The 25,766-nt window shown below is 37.4% G+C and overlaps 1 protein-coding gene and 1 long non-coding RNA gene across 14 annotated transcripts in view; one reads left to right on the top strand and one right to left on the bottom strand.

Moving 5' to 3' along the window:
• The window catches only part of LOC134735541 (uncharacterized), a 130,114-nt gene that overhangs the window by 82,735 nt on the left and 21,613 nt on the right, over positions 1–25,766 (top strand). The window lies entirely within an intron of this gene.
• Positions 1–25,766, bottom strand: part of ZRANB3 (zinc finger RANBP2-type containing 3) — a 307,089-nt gene that overhangs the window by 60,483 nt on the left and 220,840 nt on the right. For all 12 annotated transcript variants that reach the window (XM_063630970.1, XM_063630972.1, XM_063630968.1 and 9 more), the window contains 4 exons: positions 19,061–19,180; positions 16,010–16,129; positions 13,196–13,375; positions 9,768–9,920 (listed from right to left, as the gene is read on the bottom strand). In XM_063630970.1, coding sequence (XP_063487040.1) covers positions 9,768–9,920; positions 13,196–13,375; positions 16,010–16,129; positions 19,061–19,180 — 573 coding nt within the window. The remainder of the gene's footprint in view (positions 1–9,767; positions 9,921–13,195; positions 13,376–16,009; positions 16,130–19,060; positions 19,181–25,766) is intronic.

The raw sequence follows: 25,766 nt of genomic DNA on the forward strand, positions 1-25,766 counted from the left end.
GTGGAGAAATCACGGCTCACTACAGACTCGACTGCCCTGGGCTCAGGTGATACTTTCACCTCAGCCTCCTGAGTAGCTGGGACTACAGCATGTGCCACCACGCCCACCTGATTTTTGTATTTTTTATAAAGACAGGGTTTTGCCATGTTGTCCAGGCTAAATTTTGTTCTTTGACAGCAGTCACTGCCCATCCTCTCTTTGAATCTCTTAGCAAGTACTAGTCTACTTTGTGTCTCTATGGATTTGCCTATTCTGGCTAATCTGAATAAAAAGAGCCATATAAGAAGTGGCCTTTATGTTCTGCTTCTTTCACTTAGTAAATTTTCAGGGTTCATTCATGGTGTAGCATGTATCTTTTTTTTGTTTGTTTGTTTTTGAAACAGAGTCTCACTCTGTTGCCCAGGCGGGAGTGCAGTGATACAATCTCAGCTCACTGCAACCTCTGCCTCCTGGGTATAAGCAATTCTCCTGCCTCAGCATCCCAAGTAGCTGGGATTACAGGTGCACGCCACCATGCCCAGCTAATTTTGTATTTTTAGTAGAGATGGGGTTTCTCCATGTTGGTCAGGCTGGCCTCAAACTCCCAACCTCAGGTGACCCGCCCACCTCAGTCTCCCAAAGTGCTGGGATTACAGGCGTGAGCCACCAAGCCCAGTGCATGTATCCTTTTTAAGGCCAAATAGTATTCCACTGTATGTGTCAGAGGCATTTGAACCGGAGCAACTCCATCTTGAATACGGGCAGGATAAAATGAGGCTGAGACCTGCTGGGCTGCATTTCAAGGATGTTAGGCATTCTTAGTCATAGGATGAGACAGGAGTTTGGCAGGACTGGTTTTACAACACACAGGTCCCAAAGACCCTACTGATATAACAGGATGCAATAAAGAAGCCAGCCAAGACCCACCAAAACCAAGATGGTAATGAAAGAGACCTCTGGTCATCCTCACAGCTCATTATATGCTAATTATAATGCATTCACATGCTAAAAGATATTCCCACCAGCACCAAAAGAGTTTACAAATGCCATGGAAACATCTGGAAGTTACCCTATATGGTCTAAAAAGGGGAGGAACCTTCAGTTCCAGGAACTTGCAATCCTGGAAAACTCATGACTAATCCACCCCTTGTTTGGCATATAATCAAGGAATAACCATAAGCATACTTAGTCAAGCAGCCCATGCCACTGCTCTGCCTATAGAGTAGCCATTCTTTAGTTTCTTTATTTCTCTAATAAATGTCATTTCACTTTACTTTGTAGACTAACCCCAAATTCCTTCTTGCATGAGATCCAATAACCTTCTCTTGAGGTCTGGATCAAGACCTCTTTCTGGTAACATATGGATTAACCACACTTTGTTTACCCATTCATCAATTTATAAACATTTGGTCTGGTCTAACTTTTTTTGGCTACTATGAATCATGCTGCCATAATGTCCATGTCCAAGTTTTTGTGTGGACAGATGTTCTCAATTCTCTTGGAAGTACAATGGCTGGGTCATATGGTAACTTTATGTCTAACATGTTGAGGAACTCCCAGATGGTTTTACAAAATGGTTGCATCATTTTACATTCCTACCAACAATATATGAGTCTTCTAATTTCTCTACATCATTGCCAATACTTGTCTTTTTTATTTTAGTCATCCTAGTGGGTGTGATGTGGTATCTCATTGTGGTTTTGACTTGTATTTCATATAGTCTTAATAGATGTTTATATAATCAATGATCTTTGAACATCCTGTATGTGGCTCACATCCCAGAAACTTGGCTAAATCAAATTCAAGTTTTTCAATGTTGTATTCATTCCACATACATTTATTGAAGGCCCATGATATGCTAACTCTAATGCACCTAGTATGGATTGGCAAAGTTATGAGAACAGACCTTGGAGCAGAAAGGCCTGGCACTTTCTGCCCCAGCTGTGCCACTTATTGGCTGTATGACCTTGGGCAGATTATGTAACCTTTCTCAGATTTAGTGGGGCAAGTTAATAGTATCTTCCTCATGGATGTTGCTCTGAAGGTTAAATAAGATCATGAGCCTGGAGTGGTAGCTCATGCCTGTAATCCCAACACTTTGGGAGGCTGAGGTGGGAGGATTGCTTGAGCCTAGGAGTTCGAGACCAGCCTAGACAACATGGTGAGAGCCCATCTTTATTTAAGTGTTTTTTTTTTAAAGAAAGATCCTGAATGTTAAGGGCTTAGCACAGTGGCTGCAAGAAATAACAACCCAATAGATGTTAGTCATTATTATTGAGTGTATTAAAAGTCATAAAAGTAAATAAGACAAATGTCTAATAATAACATAATGTTATGTAAACTATTGAGACAGTGAAGTAAAAAGGGCTCCCTGGAGAATCTCCAACCTGCCTGTGCATTGGGAGGATGGGGTGGAGCCTTGGGGAGTTAGCACCCACTGCAGGAAGGAGGAGCCTGGCCTCTCCTGTTCCTGGGTGGTAAAAGGGGATTCAATCTGTGAAGCGCAAAGCCTGCTAGCAGGACTCTCGCCTTTGCTGAGAGTCCCTGTTTCCCTTCTATTCCTTTTCACACAATAAATGCTGCCCTTCTCACCCTACAATGTATCTGCATGCCTAAATTATCCTGGTCGTGTGACAAGAACCCGGATTTTCCTACAACACTACAACAGAGACATTTGTATGTCTCTATCTGTAACAATGAGGCTGCCCTCATGTTCTTATTAATTAGGCTATTTTGCAGACTAATTACATAATAATTACAAAGTGCTTTGAACTCCTAAAATATATATTAAATAAATATTCTCATTTAAGATGTGCTGCCCCAAGAAACCAATTCTTTACCATATTCAGAAAGAAGATATTTTGGACAAGAGGGATTTAGATTTCACAAGTGCCACAGCTCCTGTGGTCAACTTTCTTTTTGCTGTTACCATGTATTCAATTGGACAATATGCAGGGAAAAAAGGTTATTTTTTGTATATATGAGACATTTTTAATTTGCACTTTTTACCACAACAAAGCAAACATTTCATACAATGTTGGCATTTAATTTAAAAATGCGTTTTCTTTTTGAAGTTTGAGAACTTTGTTTTGTTTTTGTTTGTTTTTGAGACAGGGACTCACTCTGTTGCCCAGGCTGGAGTACAGTGGTGCAATCATCCTGAGCTCGAGACTCCCAAGTGGCTGGGACTACATGTGTGTACCACCATGCCCAGCTAATTTTCTTATTTTTATTTTTTTTTAATGAGACAAGGTCTAGCCATGTTGTCCAGGCAGGTCTCAAACACCTGGGCTCAATGGAGACTCAGCCTCCCAAAGTGCTTGGATTACAAGCAAGAGCCACCAAGCTCTGGTCTGAGGGCATATTTTTAAATTTCATAATAATGCTGAAGAGCTCTCCTAACTACATACAATTTTTTGCAGCAGACAGGCAACCATTCTACATATTTTTATTTATTTATTTTTTTGAGATGGAGTTTCGCTGTTATTGCCCAGGCTGGAGTGCAACGATGCAATCAATCTCAGCTCAGCGCAACCTCTGCCTTCTGGGTTCAAGCAATTCTCCTGCCTCAGCCTCCTGAGTAGCTGGGATTACAGGCATGTGCCACCACGCCCGGCTAATTTTGTATTTTTAGTAGAGACGGGGTTTCTCCGTGTTGGTCAGGCTGGTCTTGAACTCTCGACCTCAGGTGATCCGCCCGCCTCAGCCTCCCAAAGTGCTGGGATAACAGGCGTGAGCCACTGCGCCCAGCCAGAAAGCAGACATGTCCTAACCACAAGCAGGACTCATTACCCATATTAAATTAGAGTCCTTTTTTTTTTTGGCTCACCTATGAATCATTTATGCACCAAGTTTCTCTTAGGATACTTTATAGTTTATATATAATGGATGAAAGGGGGCTTAGAAGCCATCTAGTAATCTAGTAACTCAAATGGCTAGATAAATAATGTTGCTGATTATTGGAGAAAGGAACAAAAGAGGGTAAGAAAAGGCCCTAAAGAGGTTAAGGGAAGGGCCCCAATTTCCCACAGCTAGAGCTAGAGGAAGAGACACGTGTTAGATGATGGTAGCAAAATGAAAACCGAAGAGAGAAGGAGGCTCCCTATTTGAATACTCCACTCAGCTTGCTTTATTCAGAAACAGCCTTTCATTGCTTAGAAATAACATACACTAATATTATCCATACCATTCTCCCACCTGGAGATGACCTACATTAAGCCACTGTAGAGAAATCAAAACACCTCAAAGCCAAAATAGTATTTAGAAGTCAGACACATTCAGATGTAGAAGAAAGGAAGAAGCAGTGGAAACTGGACTGACCACATCTTAGGCAGTGACCCTGGTGATGGACTCCAAGGCAAGACTGCTTACTTATAGGACAGCCAACTGGGCTGTGCAAAAGTATCTTTCCTTGTGGTGGTGGAATTTTTTCTTTTCACTTGAACTGGACTTCAATTTGAGTTTCATTGGGGTTAATAAATACCATAATTTCTTAAAAAATGTAAATACATCTAGCATGGGTAAAGAATTGTGATTCATACATTTGTGTGGATTAGTTTCATTTAAGGTATTATTCAAATACTTGAATAATATATAATTATATATATATTCAAGCATATATATAGCATATATGTACTATATATACTATACTATATGTACTATATATGTACTATACATACTTGAATATATATATACTTGAACATATTATATATATACTTGAATATATTATTGACTATTATATATTCAAGTATATATATCAAGTGTACTTGAATATATATAGTGTATATAAACTATATATATTCTATATATATTCAAGTTTATAGTATATACTATATATTCAAGTATATTTGATATATATAATATATACTATATATACACTTGATATAGAGTATACTATATATAAAAATTTTGTATTTTTGTATTTTTATTCTATATATACACTTGATATATATAGTATATACTATATATAGTATATGTATACTTGAATATATAATATTCAATAATATACTGAAATACCCACAAGCTGTTAAAAACCATCCAATTAGAACTGATAAAAATTTTTGAGTCAAAGAAGTTTTTGATGTCAAATGGCAAGTTTGGTTAATCTAGGAAAGTTTAATTGAAAGTTGAAAGTTTTCTAAAATTGGAGATGCTGGAAATGTTCTTTAAAAGGCTTTGTAAATGGATAAAAATAAATCAAATTCATAGGAAAATTCCCATTGGAAATGCTTAAATTCTGGCAATGTTCAGAAGAAAAATATGTTAATCAGTAGACTAAATTTCCTTAGTACCTGCCAACAAATTGAACATTTCTTAAACTGCATGAAGCTGGGAAGGTATAGACAGAGTGATGAGAGGGCACACCCACCTAAAGTCAATCAAAGCACACTTCACTTGCTGGCCATACAATAAATAAGCAAATACCAACAAAGCAAAACTAACCAAAACAAACAAAAGATCCCTACATTGTAAGATTCCAATTTACATCAAACTGTGTCTGTATAAAGACAAGTATTGGAAAATCTATAAGACAACACTAAACTATGAAAGACATAAACCTAACTCAAAAGTAAAATTTGGTATGGGTGATTTTTTAAAATTGTGTATACGAATATATATTTTTCTTCAGATAAACTTTGAAAAACAATAAACATATATATATGTAGGAAGATTTATTTCAAATTCTTAATATCTATCTTAGAAATGAACTTGTAAACATAGTTTGATAGGAAATTTTAGAGAAAGAACAGCTACAAATCATAGGTTTATTTATATATTTTAAAAATAGCTAGGATTTCTACTGACTTTATTGTAGACCAGAATATAATATAATAAGCATTGTTGAAAGAAACCTTGGGGCCGGGCACGGTGGCTCACGCTTGTAATCCCAGCACTTTGGGAGGCTGAGGCGGGCGGATCATGAGGTCAGGAGATCGAGACCATGGTGAAACCCCGTCTCTACTAAAAATACAAAAAATTAGCCGGGCGTGGTGGCGGGCACCTATAGTCCCAGCTACTCGGAGAGGCTGAGGCAGGAAAATGGCATGAACCCAGGAGGCGGAGCTTGCAGTGAGCCGAGATCGCGCCACTGCACTCCAGCCTGGGTGACAGAGCAAGATCCCGTCTCCAAAAAAAAAAAAAAAAAGAAAGAAAGAAACCTTGGCTGGGCACAGTAGCTCATGGCTGTAATCCTAGCACTTTGGGAGGCTGAGGTGGGCAGATTGCCTGAGCTCAGGAGTTGGAGACCAGCCTGGGCAACAGAGTGAAACCCCGTCTTTAATAAAATACAAAAAATTAGCCAGGCGTGGTGGTGTGTGCCTGTTGTCTCAGCTACTTGGGAGGCTGAGGCAGGAGAATTGCTTGAACCCAGGAGGCGGAGGTTGCAGTGAGCCAAGATTGCGCCACTGCACTCCAGCCTGGCAACAGAGTGAGACTCCATCTTCAAAAAACAAACAAAAAAAACAAAGAAAACTCTTTTTTAAATTAAAAGAAAATCTTATAAATAATCTAATTTTTAGCAATATTTGACAGAATTACTTTCTAATATTCTAGAAAAAAAATGTACTAGACCTCCAAATAAGATAATTAAAAATGTAATACAATTCTACATAAAATAATGTATTTTTGTGAAATTAAACTTCACATTAAATTTTTAATTTTGTATTATCAGAAAAAATGTAAAAATTTTATTCCTATAATTTCTGATCAGTTCTTTGAAAAATTAAAATTAAACTCTCCATAACTCTGACACCATATTACCTCAAAAAGACTAGAAGGCCAAGAGTGGTGGCAGTTCATGCTTCTAATCTCTGTGCTTTGGGAGGCAGAGGTGGGAGGATTGCTTGAGGCCAGAAGTTTGAGACCAGCCTGAGCCACGTAGTGAGACTCTGTCTCTATGAAACATTAAAAATTAGCCAGGCATGGTAGCACATGCCTGTGGGAGGCTGAGATGGGAGAATCTCCTGAGTCCAGGACTTTGAAGCTGCAGTGAGCTATAATCATGCCACTGGACTCCAACCTGGGTGATAGGCAGAGAGCGTGTCTTTTAAAAAAATAAGAATTGAAAAAAAAAAAAGGCTAGGAAACAGCAGACATTATAAATTACAAATTTTCTAACATATTATTTCTTATTAAATTTATAAATAATCTGTTATAAGGTGAGACTGGGAGTTTTACATATAGCATTTGTTAGAGGTGAGACTGGGGGATTTTACATATAGAAATGTATAGTGAATATAACAAAAATCTATATATCCACCATTCAAAATTTACAAATATTAATATTGTACTTCTGATCTTTTTATAAAATAAAAGAAATAAAACATTTTTGCTGAAGTTGCTATCACATTTTTATTCTTCCCCATATCCATTCTTCTCTCCCAGAGGTAACCAATTTTATAAATTTGATATATATTCTTCCAATGTGTGTTTATGTTTTACTACATATATATACTCATAAATATAGAATATACTGTGTGTGTGCTATGTGTTTTTAAAGCAACTTTGTGTTTTCAAGATCTCATCATGTTGATACATATAAATATAACTCATTCACTTTAACTTCTAAATAGCATTTTACAAGATATGACAATCTACATATCCATTCTTCTATTGATGAGCATTTTGGTTGTTTCCATTTTTTTGCATTCTAAAAAATGACACAGTAAAGATCTTTGTGCATGTATCCTTATATATGTGTGAGAATATATTCTGTATATTGAAAAGAGCCTAGAAGCAATGATAGCCCAGAGGAACAACAACAAAAAAATCCTAATTTCTAAATATCACTCCACAGTAAAGGGAGTAAGTGCTCCTTAAAGAAATGGCTAATTCTAGGTCTGGGGTAAAAAAATTTAGGTTAACCTGTTCTATATTGTGTGCCAGAAAGCAAGGAAGCACTCAGAGAATTATAAGGATGTGTTTTTTAAAAAAGGAGCCAGTTTAAAGGAGGTTTCATTAGCCAGATCTAAGCTGAAAGAGAAAAAAAGGTAAAAGATTATAACACATTAAATAATAATAATTGAAACCCCTAAGTTCATAGTAATTTTTATTTTTATTTTTTTAGACGGAGTCTCACTCTGTCACCCAGGCTGGAGTGCAGTGGCGTGATCTCGGCTCACTGAAACTTCCACTTCCTGGGTTTAAGTGATTCTCCTGCCTCATCCTCCCAAGTAGCTGGGATTACAGGCGTGTGCCATGACGCCTGGCTAATTTTTTGTTTGTTTTTTTTAGTAGAAACGGGGTTTTATCATGTTGGCCAGGCTGATCTCGAACTCCTGACGTCAACTGATCCACCCACCTCAGCTTCCCAAAGTGCTGGATTACAGGTCTGTGAGCCACCATGCCTGGTCCATAGTGGTAATTTTTCAAAGCGGGGAGGTAAACGTCTTCTTTACAGAAAAATGCCAACTAATAAATATAGAAGCACTGATGGAATTAGAAAAACCATTTCAGGCTGGGTGCAGTGGCTCACGCCTGTAATCCCAGCACTTTGGAAGGCCGAGGTGGGCAGATGACAAGGTCAGGAGTTCGAGACCAGCCTGGCCAACATAGTGAAACCCCGTCTCTACTAAAAATACAAAAAATCAGCCAGGCATGGTGGCGGGCACCTGTAATCTCAGCTATTCGGGAGACTGAGGCAGAAGAATCGCGTGAACCCAGGAGACAGAGGTTGCAGCAAGCTGAGCTCATGCCATTGCACCCAGCCAGGGCAATAGTGCAAGACTCTGTCTCAAAAAAAAAAAAAAGAGAAAAGAAAAGAAAAACCATTTCAAAGGTGATTCAGGCAAATATCATTAATGAATGCTAAAAACACTCAGTAAAAAATTTTGGGAACGGGGGGGTCACATGCTTTGAAAGTGTTATACCGCTAATTACTTACTAATAAATAGTAAAGGGCAAAATTATCTTTACAATTTGCCTTATTTTAGTGAGGTAGAGCTTCTCTTCATGTTTATTGGCTATTCAGGTATCCTCTGATGCTCATATTCTTTGCCTATTTTTTTCTTTTTTTTCTGAGACAGAGACACAGCCTCTCTCTGTCGCCCAGCCTGGAGTGCAGCAATGCAATCTCAGCTCACGGGAATCTCTGCCTTCAGGTGGTTCAAGCGATTCTTGTGCCTTATCCTCTCGAGTAGCTGGGATTACAGGCATGCACCAACACACCCAGCTAATTTTTGTATTTTTAGTAGAGACAGGGTTTCACCATGTTGACCAGGCTGGTCTCAAACTCCTGACCTCAGGTGATCTGCCTGCCTCAGCCTCCCAAAGTGCTGGGATTACAGGTGTGAGCCACCATGCCCAGCTCTTTGCCTATTTTTCTGTTGACTTGTTTATGCTTTACTAATTGAGTTATATAAATTCTTCATATACTTTGGACATTGTAATGCAAATATCTTTACTGAGTCTGTAATTTATATACAGGACATTTTGTATAACAAAACCTTTGATTTCGATATACTCAAATATCTGAATCTTTTTCTTTATTATTTGCACGTTTTAAGGCACATTTAATATACTCTTCCCTATTCTCAGTGTCATAAAGATAGCCTCCTATATTTTCTTTTGAACTCTGAATTTTATTCGGTTTGTTTATCTGAGGAGCTGAACAGTAAGTACTAAAACTGTTGGAAAACAATGTTAATTTTTGGTTCTAAGAGGGTTTCCAGCTTTATGTGAAGTCTCCTTTCAACACCATAAATAACTGAGAGTTGCTATTTAAAACCATACATACAAAGTCATAGTTTCAGGATACTAAAAAAAAATAGAAAAGAGGCACATAATCTTACGTGAGTGAACAAAGCTTCCTTCCTTAACTCTTCAGAACTGTCATTTGGAGTCCAGGCTTCAGCAAACTGCAGGAAATCCCATTTTTCCTTATCACCTTCCTCAGCCTGAATTTTCTCCTTCCTGCCATTCAGTGTGCTCCCTGTAACTTGAGCCTACAAGAGGAAAAAGTAAATGAATTTTTCAGCAGTTCACCTCACAGCTGAAATTCACTAAGTAACTTGATTTTGCATTTAAATCATAAGCTACCCACCAAGAAAATCTTACTGTTCCAACATTTCATGGGCTTTAGTTATATAATTATCTTTATAAACCAAAAATAAAATTATAAGCCTCCCAACCAACTTAATGGATTCCTCCTCTTGGCCAAGAGCATTCTAAAGTAAACCTGAAACAGGCCAGGCGCAGTGGCTCACGCCTGTAATCCTAGTACTTTGGGAGGCCGAGGGAGGCGATCACCTGAGGTCAGGAGTTTGAGACCAGCCTGCCCAACATGGTGAAATCCCATCTCTACAAAAAATAGAAAAATTAGCCTGGCATGGTGGCAGGCGCCTGTGATCCCAGCTCCTTGGGAGGGTAAGGCAGGAGAATCGCTTCAACTCAGGAGGTGGAGGTTGCGGTGAGCTGAGATCCTGCCACCGCATTCCTGTGTGACAGAGTGAGACTCTGTCTCAAAAAACCTGACCAGTATTAACATTAAAATAGAGATCCTAAGTCTGACAAAACAGACTCTTTGTAGCAATAAGACGCCAACATGACAGATAGCAGGCCCTAAAACAAATTGAAACCTTTTATTCCCTAACATATTTCTTTTGTATGAAATGGCTCTGCAGAGCTGTCTTTTGTGGGGAAAATTTACATTCTGTAGAGAATCCTCCTTCCTTTCCAGGTCTTTATTCTGATTCAGGAGAGAATTAAGTAAGGAGTCTGGCACCTTTTAAAGTCTAATAAGAGGCCAGGAGCGGTGGCTCATGCCTGTAATCCCAGCACTTTGGGAGGCTGAGGTGGGCGGATCACAAGGTCAGGAGTTCGAGACCAGCCTGGCCAATATGGTGAAACCCCGTCTCTACTAAAAATACAAAAATCAGCTGTGGTGGCAGCGCCTGTAGTTCCAGCTACACAGGAGGCTGAAGCAGGAGAATCGCTTGAACCCGGGAGGCAGAGGTTGCAGTGAGCTGAGATCATGCCACTGCACTCAGCCGGGGTGATAGAGCAAGACTCCATCTCTCAAAAAAAAAAAAAAAAAAGTCTAATAAGAAACATTTACAATCTATTCTGTCTGAAGCCTGCTACCTGGATGCTTTATCTGCCTAAGAAGAACCTTGGTCTCCACAACTCCTTACCTTAACCCAGGTATTCCAAGTCTTCAGATAAACTCTTTCAACCAACTGCCAATCAGAAAATCTTTGCATCTACCTATGATCTGGAACCAATGCCTCCCTCCACCCAGCCTTGCATAAAACCAAGCTGTAGCCCAACCATCTAAGGAACAAGTTCTCAGAATCTCCTGGGGCTGTGTCATGAGCCAATGTCACTCATATTTGGCTCAGAATAAATCTCTTAAAATATTTTACAGTTTGACTCTTCATTGACATCTAGTCTGTTTTCTTTTGCTTATAACAGAATATCTGAAATTGTGTAATTTGTAAAGAAAATGAACTTATTTCTTATGGAAGCTGAGAAGTTAAGGTTGAGGGGCCACATCTGGTGAGGGCTTCTTGCTGATGGGTACCTGCAAAGTTCTGAGACAGCACAGGCCATCTCATGAGGAAGGGGCTGAGTGGTGCTAACTTAGGTCTCTCTTCCTCTTCCTATAAAGCCACCAGTCCCACTCCTATGATAACCCATTAATCCCTCAATCCATGAATGGATTAATCCATTCATGAGGGCAGAGCCCTCAGGACCCAATCACCTTTTTTTCTTTTTTTTAGAAGAGGATGGGAAAGAAGGCCAATCATCTCTTAATGGCCCACCTCTCAATACTGCCACAGTGGGGATTAAGTTTCAAAGTAAGTTTTAGAGGGAATGAACATTCAAACCATAGCAATAATTATCCAAAATTATAATCCATTACCCAGCCAATGGTTCCATGCTTAATGAGAAAAGGTCAAACTTGAGAAGTTATACTATTCACTTTCTTCATAAAAACTTTTATTCTAATATTTATATGCTTTGAAACTTAACCAACATATGATGGGTCATTTTGAATATTTATATCCAGTGCTTAAAAAACATTTCATTGAAAAACAGTGCTATGGGCTGAATGCTTGTATCCCCCCAAATTCAGATGTTAAAATCCTAACTCCCAATGTTGATGGTGTTTGGAGGTGGGGCTTTTGGGAGGTGATTAGGTCATGAGGGTGAAGCCCTCATGAATGGGCTTAGTCCCCTATAAAAGAGACCCCAAAGAGCTTTCTTGCCCTCTTTCCGCAATGAGAAAGCAGTAGTCAGCAACTTGGAAGAGGGCCCTCACCAGAACTCAACCATACTGGCATCCTAATCTCAGACTTCTAGCCTCCAGAAGTATAAGAAATAAATTTCTGTTATTTATAAACTACCCAATATAGATTGGTACTTTGTTATGGCTGCCCAAACAAACTCAGAAATAATCTAATCTTTTTTTTTTTTTTTTTTTTTTTTTTGAGACAGAGTCTTGCTCTGTCACCCAGGCTGGAGTTCAATTGTTGCAATGGTGCGATCTTAGCTCACTGCAACCTCCACCTCCTAGGTTCAGGCAATTCTCCTGCCTCAGGCTCCCAAGTAGCTGGGATTACAGGCATCTGCTACCATGCTCAGCTAATATTTTTGTATTTTTAGTAGAGACAGGGTTTCACCATGTTGGCCAGGCTGGTCTCACACTCCTGACCTCAGGTGATCCACCCGTCTCGACCTCCCAAAGTGCTGGGATTAGAGGCATGCGCCACCGCGCCCAGCCAGAAACCATCTAATCCTTAGTCAAGTCCTTTCTATAAACATTGTCAAGACTGAGGAAAAGAGACAGCTGAGAGGACAGAGCAAGCAATGTCATTCCTACATTTTCTAGAGTCTGGGTACAGGCTACCTTCTGTCCAAAATTAGCTTGGAACTCAAGAATTCTTCTAGAAAAGGTTTATTCTTAGGTTATGCAAAGGACTTGGGGCTTGAAACATTACGTTTCCTTGCTAGCCAACCCCATCATTGTACCTCTAAAGTAGTAGAAGGGCTTGGAAGATAATAGGAATATGTGGAAGTTCATGCCTCTCTTATTACAGAGGAGAGCAGGCAAGGTACTACTATTGAAGCCTTTTCTTACCTTGGTCTCTATTATCATCATTATCTTGATGTACTTAAGTATCCTTTGCCTGAAAACACTAAAACTCAGCCTCTTAACTCACATTGGCTATGGTTAATAATAAGTAAGCTGCTAACTTGATTTAAATTCAAGCTTTACCTTGCGATTCAACATTCCCCACATAAGGGTGTCTAGAGTTCCATTTGCAATAAGGTAGTGAATATTCACAGAACTGCACTGGCCAATTCTGTGAGCTCGGTCTTCTGCTTGTTTTATATGTCCAGGGTCCCAATACAGTTCAGCAAATACAACATGACTTGCCGCAGTAAATGTTAATCCCTAAGTGAAATAAAGCAAATAAATTGAGATGCAAATAAATTGAGAATGTAACATACAGCCATATATAATAAAGTCTGAACATGTTAAATGGAGAATACTGAAGGACTTGAAAACAAATTAGTTGTTTATTTTAGGCCAAATTAAGATTTAATTCATGAAAGGCAAATGAAGAATGTTTAATGCAACATAGCTAGGTGAACTACAAAAAACACATTTGAAAGGTATTTCAAAATTTCAAGTCACCTTGATGGAAGTATATAAACTAAATCACTTTATTCTCTGATGATGAACAGATTCACATTACCACTGGAAAATCTAATAAAATACTTTACAAATGAGAATACAATTTCCAACATATGGTATCTATAGCAACTAAGCAAAGAGCATTTACATCCTCTTCATTTAACTTACACTGTCATGTTATAAAGCAAGAAAATAACGTCTCTGGTTATACTATTTTCTTCCTGTGATGTTATATTCCGAAGACCTGAAATTTACTGCCTATGTCTCAATATATACAATGCAATTGCATTTTCTGTACAACTGCATTTTCATGAATTTCAAATAGTGTGACATAAAAATATTAACTAAGTCTTGCTTTATAATCAATATATGAAATAATGCAAAATCCTCAAACTAAAAAATGTGTTAAACTAAAAAATGTGTCAAAAAATGCATGACTTTAATGTTGGTAGGCTGAATGAAATGTGAACCACGCTTATGCTATAGCCATATAGCAGTAAAATGACATTAGGTGGTAAACAGAAATACCTGCCATTTTTTTTGAGTATTATTTAATCAATGCTGTTTGTTGTTCACATGCACCAAACTCCTGTGAGTGACTTTTGTGACTGCTATGCTACTATTTTGATATGTTATTTTCACTTAAAATATTTTCATGTCACATAACAAAATCATGCTAACATTAGTTAAATGGTGGTACTAGTTCTCAAGTTGAAAAATTTACTGAAAATCAGTATCTGAAAAAGAAGTTAGAGGTAATAAAAATACAGAGACAAATATATTAAACTGTGCTGCTATTTAGGACTGAAAATGCCACAGAATATTAGAAATAATGCTGAAAAAATAAAAAGTAGTATTTAAAAAGAGAGACATCTTTAATTTTATAAAAAACATCATTTGACTATACAAGCATAAAGGGAAAATATGTTGGCAAGATCAATACCACTCTAAGCAGCTGCTAAACTATAATATAAGATTCAGAGTACCAAGAACAAAGACCTTTCTACTTTCCTTTATTCCTATGGAGATATCAGTCCTCAAGTACATGAGTCTTGATTTATATAAGGTCTTCAGAAGTACAGCCTTGAATAAAATGTAAGTGCCCCATACATTATTAATTTTAAAAAGTCCTAGACTCTCCTGTCTGGCTTTCTCCAACTTAGCACCTCCCCAGCTCTAAGTACTTCATTTCTAATTCTAAGCCCTTTTTGATGATATTCTCTATGGCTGGAATAGTCTAACAGATAAATAACTCCGATTATTGGAAGTTTAACTGAACATGAGGGAAGCATTGAGACAACCCTCCTTTTGGTTAGAACTCCCAGAGAGTTGTGGAACTGCTTCATCCTCATAAAGTTTCTCTCTGTATATAATTTTATATACTTTAATTAGCTGAGTAAAAGCAGATCTTTGGCATGTACCAGCTTGGTTGAACAGCAGTATGCCCAATTACTTTTCCCTATGTTAAATGTCCTAGCTTAGACATTTACAACAAAGTATTTTAGAATGTTAGCAGAAAAACAGTCCAGAAGATCCCCTCTTACCTACTGTGGCAGAGACTGCCATTACTTTCCCTAATATCTATCCTTCTCTTATTCCTTTGTAAAATAACACCCAATTTTTAGCAGGGCTACGTGGAATAAAGAATACTCTTCCCAGCTTCCCTTGAAATTAGGTGTGGTTGTGGGACTAACTATAAGAGATGCAGTGTGCTTTTCTCCAGGTAGCTGCTTAGACTGCAGGTAAGATGGAACTCTAGCAGCCCTTTTAGATAAGACATACTTGCTAAGAGTGGTAAAGCAGAAAGCGAGAAGGGGTGTAGGTCCTAAGGACTTTGTGCAAACATCAGGCTAGGCCTGGACTGTCTACATAAGAGAATTAAACTTTGTGTATTTAAGTCAGTCTTAATGTGAATTTCTGTTTACTTGCCTTCAAACTTAATCCTAAGGGACAAAACAGAAGCACTCCATAAAAAGTCCTGAGACAAGAGTTCTTTTCCCCCAGGCCACCTTGCCACACAGGTCCTAATGCAACACAATCAAGTAAGTGAAGGGTTGGATATAAGACAGGTATGGGAGAAGCCTATACAAATTCAAAGGAAGGAAAAATGGTCACGCAAAAATATTACAATCAAATTAACTATACTCTTCTTACTCTTCTTTGAAAGTATATTCTTTCAAAGACATATACCTTGAAAATCTAGATCTGTGTCAAAGCCATCGAGGCCTCTTTCTATTACACTTTCTGGAACTCTCTGAAGAAGAATTAATATTTGTTACACAAGGCATCCAGAAACAAAGTTACAAGTTTATAAACCAAAGTTATAGTGAATGGCCTTTTTTCTTATTTCAATGACATTTCATTACCAAATTTAGACTTGAAATTTCTTACCTGGCCAGCAGCTTGAATGCTTAGGATAGCCACGCGAGTGTCAGGATCCTTTTGAAACTGATTAACCAGATGTATTCTTTCTGAAGATGAAACACTTCCATCTATCCTAATGTAACGAGTCTAGCGTTAACAAGGAAAACGGCAAAATTAGGACAAGCCCCTATATACCCATCTCATTTTATATATTTTACAGCTTATTTTTATGGTCACATAACAAAATGGAACTTGGTTAAGGTGACAGATTGGTAAATGTTATACAAGAAGAATCTTAACCAAGTTTTTTAATAGCTTCTTATAACAATTTCTTATTTTTTTAATCTTTTAAGCTACTTGAGGGTAGAGTCTATGTCTAATTCATCTTCATCCCATCAATGCCAAGGGCAATGCCTTGTATATAGCAGAAGCTCCACAAATCTTTTATGAATTAAGCTAATGTTGTCTTCAGTAAAATTCTACGTAAATTGACATGCAAACTTTAAACCATGGATCAGATTAACTCTAAAGTTATAAGATCACTAATTCTAAAGTGAAAATACAACCAGACATGTGAGAAAAGAGAAAGATGATTCTGCCCACAAATCATGGATTCATGAGGAGTAGGACATTTATTTCTGAAATATCCCAAATATTAACTGGGAAAATACAGCTTTTTTTTGAGACGGAGTCTTGCTCTGTTGCCCAGGCTGGAGTGCAGTGGCGCGATCTTTGCTCACTGCAAGCTCTGCCTCCAGGTTCACGCCATTCTCCTGCCTCAGCCTCCCGAGTAGCTGGGACTACAGGCGCTTGCCACCACACCTGGCTAATTTTTTGTATTTTTAGTAGAGACGGGGTTTCACCGTGTTAGCCAGGATGGTCTCCATCTCCTGACCTCGTGATCCGCCCACCTCGTCACACCAGGCCGGAAAATAGAGCTTTTAATTCTGGTTTTTCACATTATTAAACTTTAAAGAAATATGTGATATGGTCATCTCCAGTGAGGTGAGGCACTGAGGCACCCACATACATTTTTGAAAAGTAGGGAAACATTAAGTGTTAAACTGAACATTGTTGTCTTTAAGAATGATTTGAGTTGAGAAAAGGGGGTTATCACTATGTGTTAGAATAGCTAAAAAGAAGTCATTATTGGCCGGGCGCAGCGGCTCACACCTGTAATCCCAGCACTTTGGGAGGCCGAGGAGGACGGATCACGAGGTCAGGAGATCGCGACCATCCTGGCTAACATGGCGAAACTCCATCTCTACTAAAAAAATACAAAAAAATTAGCTGGACGTGGTGGCGGGCGCCTGTAGTCCCAGATACTTGGGAGGCTGAGGCAGGATTATGGCATGAACCTGGGAGGCGGAGCTTGCAGTGAGCAGAGATCCAGCCACTGCACTCCAGCCTGGGTGACTGAGCGAGACTGTCTCAAAAAAAAAAAAAAAAAAAAAAGTCATTATTCAACTTCTAAAAATAGTTAAGTCTTAAATTTCAAAAAATCTTATTCATATATGTACTGCCATAGAAAATATAGCCTTAAATAGTTGGAACATATGAATATTCACTTTTATAAGGGAATATCCAAGTTAATTATTAAAAAGAATGTCCCATATTAATGTTCTGTCCTCAAAGAACAAGTATACATTAACCAGTAAACCATTTAATAGCCATTAAGGAAGATTATAAAATCCTCTGAGGGTCTTTCTAAAGAAAATACATTGTCTGGGTAGGGAGAGTTGGGGAAAAATTCACCTTCAACCTCATGAGTATCTACATTTTAATTTTTAATTTTAATTTAATTATCTACATTTTTTTTTAAGATGAAGTTTTGCTCTTATTGCCTAGGCTGGAGTGCAATGGCAGGATCTCAGCTCACTGCAACCTCTGCCTCCTCCCAGGTTCAAGCGATTCTCCTGCCTCAGCCTCCCAAGTAGCTGGGATTACAGGCATGTGCCACTACGCCCAGCTAATTCTTATTTTTAGTAGAGATGGAGTTTCTCCATGTTTGTCAGGCTGGTCTCGAACTCCCGACCTCAGGTGATCTGCCCACCTCGGCCTCCTAAAGTGCTGGGATTACAGGTGTGAGCCACCACACCTGGCCTATATCTACATTTTTAACTCTTAGTAAAGCTAAATGGGATTCTAAACATATCAGTAAAATGGATGTAAGAAAAAAAGACTATTATACTTGGAATCGATCCCAGTAGTTTTAAGTGTAATGGAATCAGAATAAGAAAAATATTATGAATCTAATTTCTTGCCCAATCATTTAAAAAATATTAAGGTTAATTAACTCTTAGAGGGTGTTTTTCAGAAACTATATGATAACCAATGAGAAAGTACCTTTTAATGTATAGCACTTTATTATAACTCTTCCTATGAAGGAAACACTAGAAGTATTTCTCTGGTAATATTAATGAACATATTACCTAATGTTTAAACAATGTATACTAAGCTTTTATCTTTGATAGAAACAAAGGAAGATGTTGTCACTCACTGGTGGACTACTGGAAATCAAGGTAAACCTAAGAAGATGCAGTAAAGCCACATGGCTTGATGGAGCTAACCTGATAAATTACTTGGGCCATATGTTTCAAATGCATCTACACTAAATTTTAGTAATCATTTTCCATATACTGCCTGGAAGTTTAAATAGTATGACTGCAGTTGGGTACTAACATTGGCCAAATTCATTCTTTGTTTCCTCTCTATGTCACCCACATTCAAAGGCCACTGTGTAGGTAAATAAAAAGTATAACGTTTAACTGCCTACACCACTCTAAAACGGTATATCCAAGAACAAAAATAAAATTCACACTATAGCCTATCATAGCAGCATATCTTTAATCAATCCAGATAATTTGGTCAGTGGAAAATTATGAGATCAGTTAAGAAAAGAGAAAATTTAATAGTATATAATCATCATCATATAATATTAATTTTCAAGAAAAATGTGTAATAATTTATATACCATCATCTAAAGAAGAAATAAAACACCTCAATTATGAGACTACAACTGATTTTTAGTAAAAATATGCATTCTAAAAAGTATTTAGTTAAAAAATGGCAACATACCTTATTTTCGATGACTGCTTCTGTGCAAGCTTGGAGCATGCTTAAATGGTGAGCAAAAACCAGAAATTTAAGCGAATCATTCTGAAGCATCATCTTAATATAATCCTTTACAGCACCTGCCTAAATATTAAAAGGTAAACTTTATTAGTGTCATAAAAATGATTATTTAAAATTTGTCACTTTTAATAAAGCAAGAAAAATGGCTTGAAAATCACTAAGTATGAACTTTTAGCTGCATTGTTCTCTAGGTAGCCTAAGGAAGTGGAAGCCCACATATAAGGAAAATGTAAAAGAAGAGGGACAAGAAGGGGAAAAACTGAGCAATTTTAAATGAGAAGAAGACAAGAATTAGAAGAATTAAAAAACAACATAACAATGGGTTTCAATGGAAAGGAGGTAGTCAAGTAGGCTATGGCCAAGAAGGAGGTGGAAGTTTTGTTTAGAAGGTGATTTTCAAAAAAGTTTATATTTAAGACCAAGTAGAACACAGTTAAGGAGAAAACAGAAAGCAAAAAAATCAGATGAAGAGCATTTTTTTTTAAAAGGGAAGACTGAAAACAGTAAGAAATCAGGGACTGAAGCTTAAGGTTTAAGGAAAGTTTTATTTTTTTTTTTTTTACTTAAGAAACTTAGGTAGCCTTACAAATAAGCAGTTCAAGGAGTGCACAGATTAAGAGAAATGGAAATGAGGTCATTTAGCTTATCTCTGGGATGGAGAAGGTTCCAGAAGAGGCTGGAGTGATGGGATGAAGACAACAGTAGTGAGGTCTGAGAGAACAGGGGGACATATCGAATAACTGTGACACAGAAGGAAGAAAATAAAAAAAGTTCAGATTAACAGGTAACTTGAGGCCAAGTTACTTATTAAGAGTGAAAAATCAATTTGATATGAAGTAAATAGGAATTAAAGAGGATAGCATGAATTAAGTTTAAAATATGAATATATATATCTTTTAACTTTTAAAAACTGGTTATTTAGAAATTTTGGAAAAAGATACCAGGCTGACCACATTTAACTTCTGCTCCTTCTCAATGCTATGTTTAAAAGATCGCAGTGTAAAGGGACAAAGAGAACTGGAGAAAAGTCAATAGCAACAAAACTTTGGAAGCTAAAAAGCAGACAATGACTGATAACTGATTAACCAATCTCACAGATCCTAAACTGGCTATGGAAAGCGGAGAAGCACTTGATTTATGCTGCAGTCATCTAAAAAGGCTCAGAAAATGACACCTCTGGAATGGGGGTAGGAGTGTGGTTAGGAGGACCTGCTGAAATAATGTTTAAGTAGTTGATTATGTACAATACTGCTATTTACCTTCTCTCTACCTATTCCATACAATAGGTAACTACCATAACCATTCTGGTAGAAAACTACAGACTTATTCTCTGGAGTGGATAAAATACAGGGTATTTGGATAGAGGAATCCTATATTGATGATAGGTATATCCTACAAAACTCATGGGGATTACATGAAAGTTACAAAATAAATGCTGAGATCTGCCCCCCCGTCCCAGCCTTCTTACCCCTATACTTCCCAAAACAGAAACAGGCTTATGTCCTTCAGGCAAGAGAGCAGAATCATATAAAGTGATTCTTTTCTAAGGAATCGGACCAGCCAAGACAAAAAACTAAAGATACTGCTATCAGGGGTTTCCCAAGGAGACATCCCATTCAGATCACCATTTATTGAAGGCCATAGTCTATAAATCATATACATGCACAGAGCTTCTAGTCAGTGGTGTCTTTCTTGTAAATATAAGCAACCAACCAAACATCAATAGATATTTGTAGAAAGCAACATGTATGAACAGATCAAATATACAGAGCTAACAAAAGTGTAAGAGATTGCATTTATAAAACAACATCAGTATGCTACAAAAAAAACAGATATAAAGAGGAATAAAAGTACTGTCAGAAATGAAAAATATAATAGCAGAAATGGATAATTCATTGGTTATTAAGCTAACGAAATCTCCCAGAAAGTAAACAGAAAATATAAAATATAGGCCAGGCGCAGGGGCTCACGCCTGTAATCCAAGCACTTTGGGAAGCCAAGGTGGGCAGATCACTTGAGGTCAGGAGTTCAAGAACAGCCTGGCCAACATGGTGAAACCCCATCTCTACTAAAAATACAAAAATTAGCTGGGCGTGGTGACACATGCCTGTAATCCCAGCTACTTGGGAGGCTGAGGCAGGAGAATCGCTTGAACCTGGGAGGCGGAGGTTGCAGTGAGCCGAGATTACACCACTGCTCTCCAGCCTGGGCAACAGTGAGACTCTGTCTCAAAAAAAAAAAAAAAAAAAAGAAATATAAAATGTAAAATAATTAGGGGATCAGGTCATGAGGGCAATGTATGAAAATATATGAATAATAAAAGTCTCAGAAAACAAACAGAGAAAACTAACAAAAATCATCAAAGAAATAAAGTTCTACATAACTGAAGGGCATGAGTTTCCAAAATGAAAAATGGAAAAAACCCACTACGTGTCTTTCACATTGAATGAAAATAGACCCAGAACGAGGCTCATTATCAAGAAATTTTAGAACACTGGGACAAAGAAATGATTCTATAAGCTTCCAGAAAAGGGAAGAAAAGATTTCATAGAATCAGAATAGAATAACAATTCTGAATTGTATTGGATTTCTCAATACCAATACCAGAAATGAGAGAAAATGATTTCCCCAAATTTTATATCCAGCTAATTAAAAATCAGATAGAATAGTAATATTTTCAAATATGCAAGGAATGCAAATAATTTGCTCCCAATATACCATTTCTTGGGAGGCTACTGGACAAAATGCTCCAACAAAACAGGAAGTAAACAAAGAAAGAAAATAATATAAAGGAAAGAGGTGAAAATCTCCAGGATGAGAGCTCTGCAGCAGGCCTAAGGAGTAACAGTTCAGACTGGAGCTAATCAGAAGGAACCCGGGGAAATTTCTTTAAGAAGATGAGATTAATACAATGCTTAAGGGAGGAGGTTAAATAACTAGAGGAAACTTTGAGGATGGATTAGTGACTACCATACAGAAAACTAATAAAAGAAGAAAAGAAAAACCTTTATAATTATTAATGCCAAAGAAAATAAAATGAGTTGTGGAAGAAAACATATCCATAGCATACCATGTTTCACCTGTAAATGTTATAAATATGGTTCTAATAATAAACATGGTGAATACTGATCAAGCCAAAATTGGTAATAAGTTCCTATAAAATCAGTAAAACTATGATTATAACTTTCATGGAAGGATGGAAATAACAGAAAGATATGTGTGTGAGAGTGGGGCAACAGGGGACAGGGCAAAACTTTAATCTTCCATATTAAGAAGCCAATTGATGACAGCTTAAATTACAAAGCAAATAGTAATACAAACTAAGCAGCAATATAAGTATGGTGTTGAGGGATTTGAAGTAAATACTAAAAAAAATCAGCTCAAAGAAAAGAAAGTTGTTGCCTTTGGGAAATAAGGTTAGGGGACTGTTATTTTTTGGATCTCTGGTCATTAAACTATGATACTATGTAGCTTTGGCAATAATAAAAAATTATAAAGGAGGCATTTCAAAACTGAAAAATGCCTATTTAAAATTCATATATATGACTATAAAGTCACATGACAGATTCTGCAAACTACATTTTGCATGTCTAAGTTTTCTAAACCACAGAAATTCATCATACAATGAGAGTAGGGGCTGTTAAGAACTTTAGCCTTGGATTTCAGTGCCTTGGAAAGTGGAAATGAAGTACTGTCAAAACAAGGAGCTATAAATTCCGGATATGTTGTCATGGCAACTGAACCACTTTAATAAAGTGCATATTTGCCTAAAGAGCTATATTTACTGTGATAAGCCTTTCAAAATGTACATGTCAAGATGGAGTACTTTTAAGGTACATTCATTACTATCCAGTCCAGACTATATAATTGCTAAACCTCTAGTCTCAGATGGATTCCCCCTCCTCTTCCCAAGTGAGCAATTTTTCTTAGAGTCTCCTCCACTGATATCACCTGCTTCCATCACAACCAGAGATGCCGATGCCAAAGTTCAAGCCCCCTTTGCTTCAAAAAGGTTTACAGTTACTAACATTATTATAAAGTTCAATTACATAACTGACTAAATAGGCTCTTAGGACTAATAAAGCAACTTAACCATCATTTGTGATACTGCTTTTTAGGAGAAAATGTGTTGGGAATACCAAAACATCAAAAGTAACAAATGAACTTTTGGGATTCTCTTAGGTTCTTAAGATGGGGATTAAATAGATTTTCATTTTAAAATGTACTATGCATGCATTTTAACTATTTTGATTTTATCCTAATAAAAACTATCACTGCATTGTCAGATTTTAAATTATCTGAACAGGAATTTGCTTCCAAACGATCTTAAGTACATAGTATGTGGAATGGCAGGTCCTCATAATAATCAGCATCTTGGTTATGTCGGTTCAGGTTTCACAGAAGTTGCAGAAAATGCATGTGTTCAAAACTCTATTTTATTTTACTAGAATTGATCTGTTAGTAATAAGCCTGTTAGTCGAAGATCTAATTTAAGTAATTAATGAAGACTATACATTATATCTTATTTAAAAAAATGCAGGCCAGGCATGGTGGCTCATGCCTGTAATCCCAGCACTTTGGGAGGCCAAGGTGGGTGGATCACCTGAGGTCGGGAGTTCGAGACCAGCTTGACCAACACGGAGAAACCCCGTCTCTACTAAAAGTATAAAATTAGCCGGGTGTGATGGCACATGCCTGTGGTCCCAGCTACTTGGGAGGCTGAGGCAGGAGAATCGTTTGAGCCTGGGAGGCAGAGGTTGTGGTGAGCTGAGATCATGCCATTGCACTCCATCCTGGGCAACAAGAGTAAAACTCTATCTCAAAAAATAAATTAATTAATTAAATAAAATACAACAATGAAGAGAATATTCATGATTTTTTTTTCAGTGAAGAGGTACACATCTTACTTTCTGAAGTCAAAGTAGTTAAAGAAAAATCTATACTGCACTAAAGACCTGATAAAAGTTATTTGATTTCAAATTGTTGGCTTTTAAACAAATAATAAGAAAGAAAAAAAAGAAAGACAAAAACTTCAAACCTGAGCTATGACAAACACTCTCCTTTGATCTAACTTTAGTTAGGCTCTCCTGAGCCCTCTTTGCAACCAAGCCCTCACCTTGGCCTTCGGTGTCCATCCTGTCCTTGCCACGCCTGCAGAGCCCGGTCTTATAGGAACCCCACTAAGTCATTTCAGTGAAAATCCCCGCACTCGTGATATTGGATCTAGTTCCTTATTCCGCACCTTTGATGTATAAACCCTCGGCCTGTCTTTAGCAAAAATCCCCTTACCCTTGATGTCTCCTCTTAGTAATTTTCCATTCATCAACTCTCTCAACCTACTCGCTGGCTATAAATCTCTACTTGTCCTTGTGTTTGGAATTGAGCTCAACCTCTCTCGTCTATTGCAAAAGAGTTGACCTCTACTGCAATAGTCTTGAGTAGTCTTCCCTACTGTTTTAACAAGTCAGAATAATCTTTTCTTTAACAGCTATAACTTGTAGCTAAGAGAATGTGAGCACAAAGGAAGCTTCCCTTTAAGTCCTGAAGTCCTCAGAACCCAATCAAATGATAGTTTTGTTCAGGTATCGCATGACCTTTTAAGCTTTTTTTTTTTTTTTTTAAAGCTCTTTTAATGTCTTCTTAGTCACCGGTGAATTGTGATTGGTCTAAGCAAACCTAGCATTTTCATTTCCCTTGCAAATGATTCCGACTAATATGACACCTGAGGAGTCTGCTGGGGGTTTCAAAAAAACATCCTCCCTGACAAAGGCACTCTTAGGAACACTTTTCCTTGCTTTGGACATTATGGGCTGCACCTGATATCTGATATCCCAGAATGCAGCAGTCATCTTGGCGCTATAATAGGAGCTGTTGAGGGCAAGCAGTGAACTAGGTCAGACAACAGAAGACAGAAGAACCTGGGTTCTCTCTCTTTTTTAAAAAACAGCTTCACTGGCATATAATTCACATACCATAAAATTCACTCTTTTAAAGTGTGCAATTCAATGGCTTTTAGTACATTTGCAGAATTGTGTATCATCACAACAATCACAACCTAACAATGTTAGGACCTTTTCATTACCCTAAAAAGAATTCCTTTACCTCTCAGCTGTCACACCCCAGTTCCCCATCATTTCAGCTCTAGGTAAACACTAATTAACTTTCTGTCTCTATGGATTTGACTCTTTTGGACGTTCCATATAAATGGAATCATATAATATGTGTTTTCTGAGACAGCTTCTTTAACTTAGTGTAATGGTTTCCAATCCATGTTGTAGCATACATCAGCACTTCTTTTTTTAATGTTAAATAATATTCCATTGTATGAATATATATGCATTTTATTTATCCATCAGTTAATATACTCTTATTTTTATTCATTTATCTAGCTCACCTTATACTGTTCCTTAATAACTTATTTATTTTGTGTGACAGTTGATTTACTTTCTATCCTTTAAAATTATCTTAAATAAGCAGAGGCAAGTACCAAAGTAAAGGAGAATACACATTGTTTATTTACTCCCCACCTAGCTTCTGCAGCTCACCACAAAAGGAAGGCTAGACATTGTCTTCCAGTATCCCTTCCCCCTTTGCCGATAGTTTTTAATTTAGAAACTTTTTCATTAGCCTGAAAAAACATTTTCAAATC

The sequence above is a fragment of the Symphalangus syndactylus genome, chromosome 22 (assembly GCF_028878055.3).
Source record: "Symphalangus syndactylus isolate Jambi chromosome 22, NHGRI_mSymSyn1-v2.1_pri, whole genome shotgun sequence".
NCBI lineage: Eukaryota > Metazoa > Chordata > Mammalia > Primates > Hylobatidae > Symphalangus > Symphalangus syndactylus.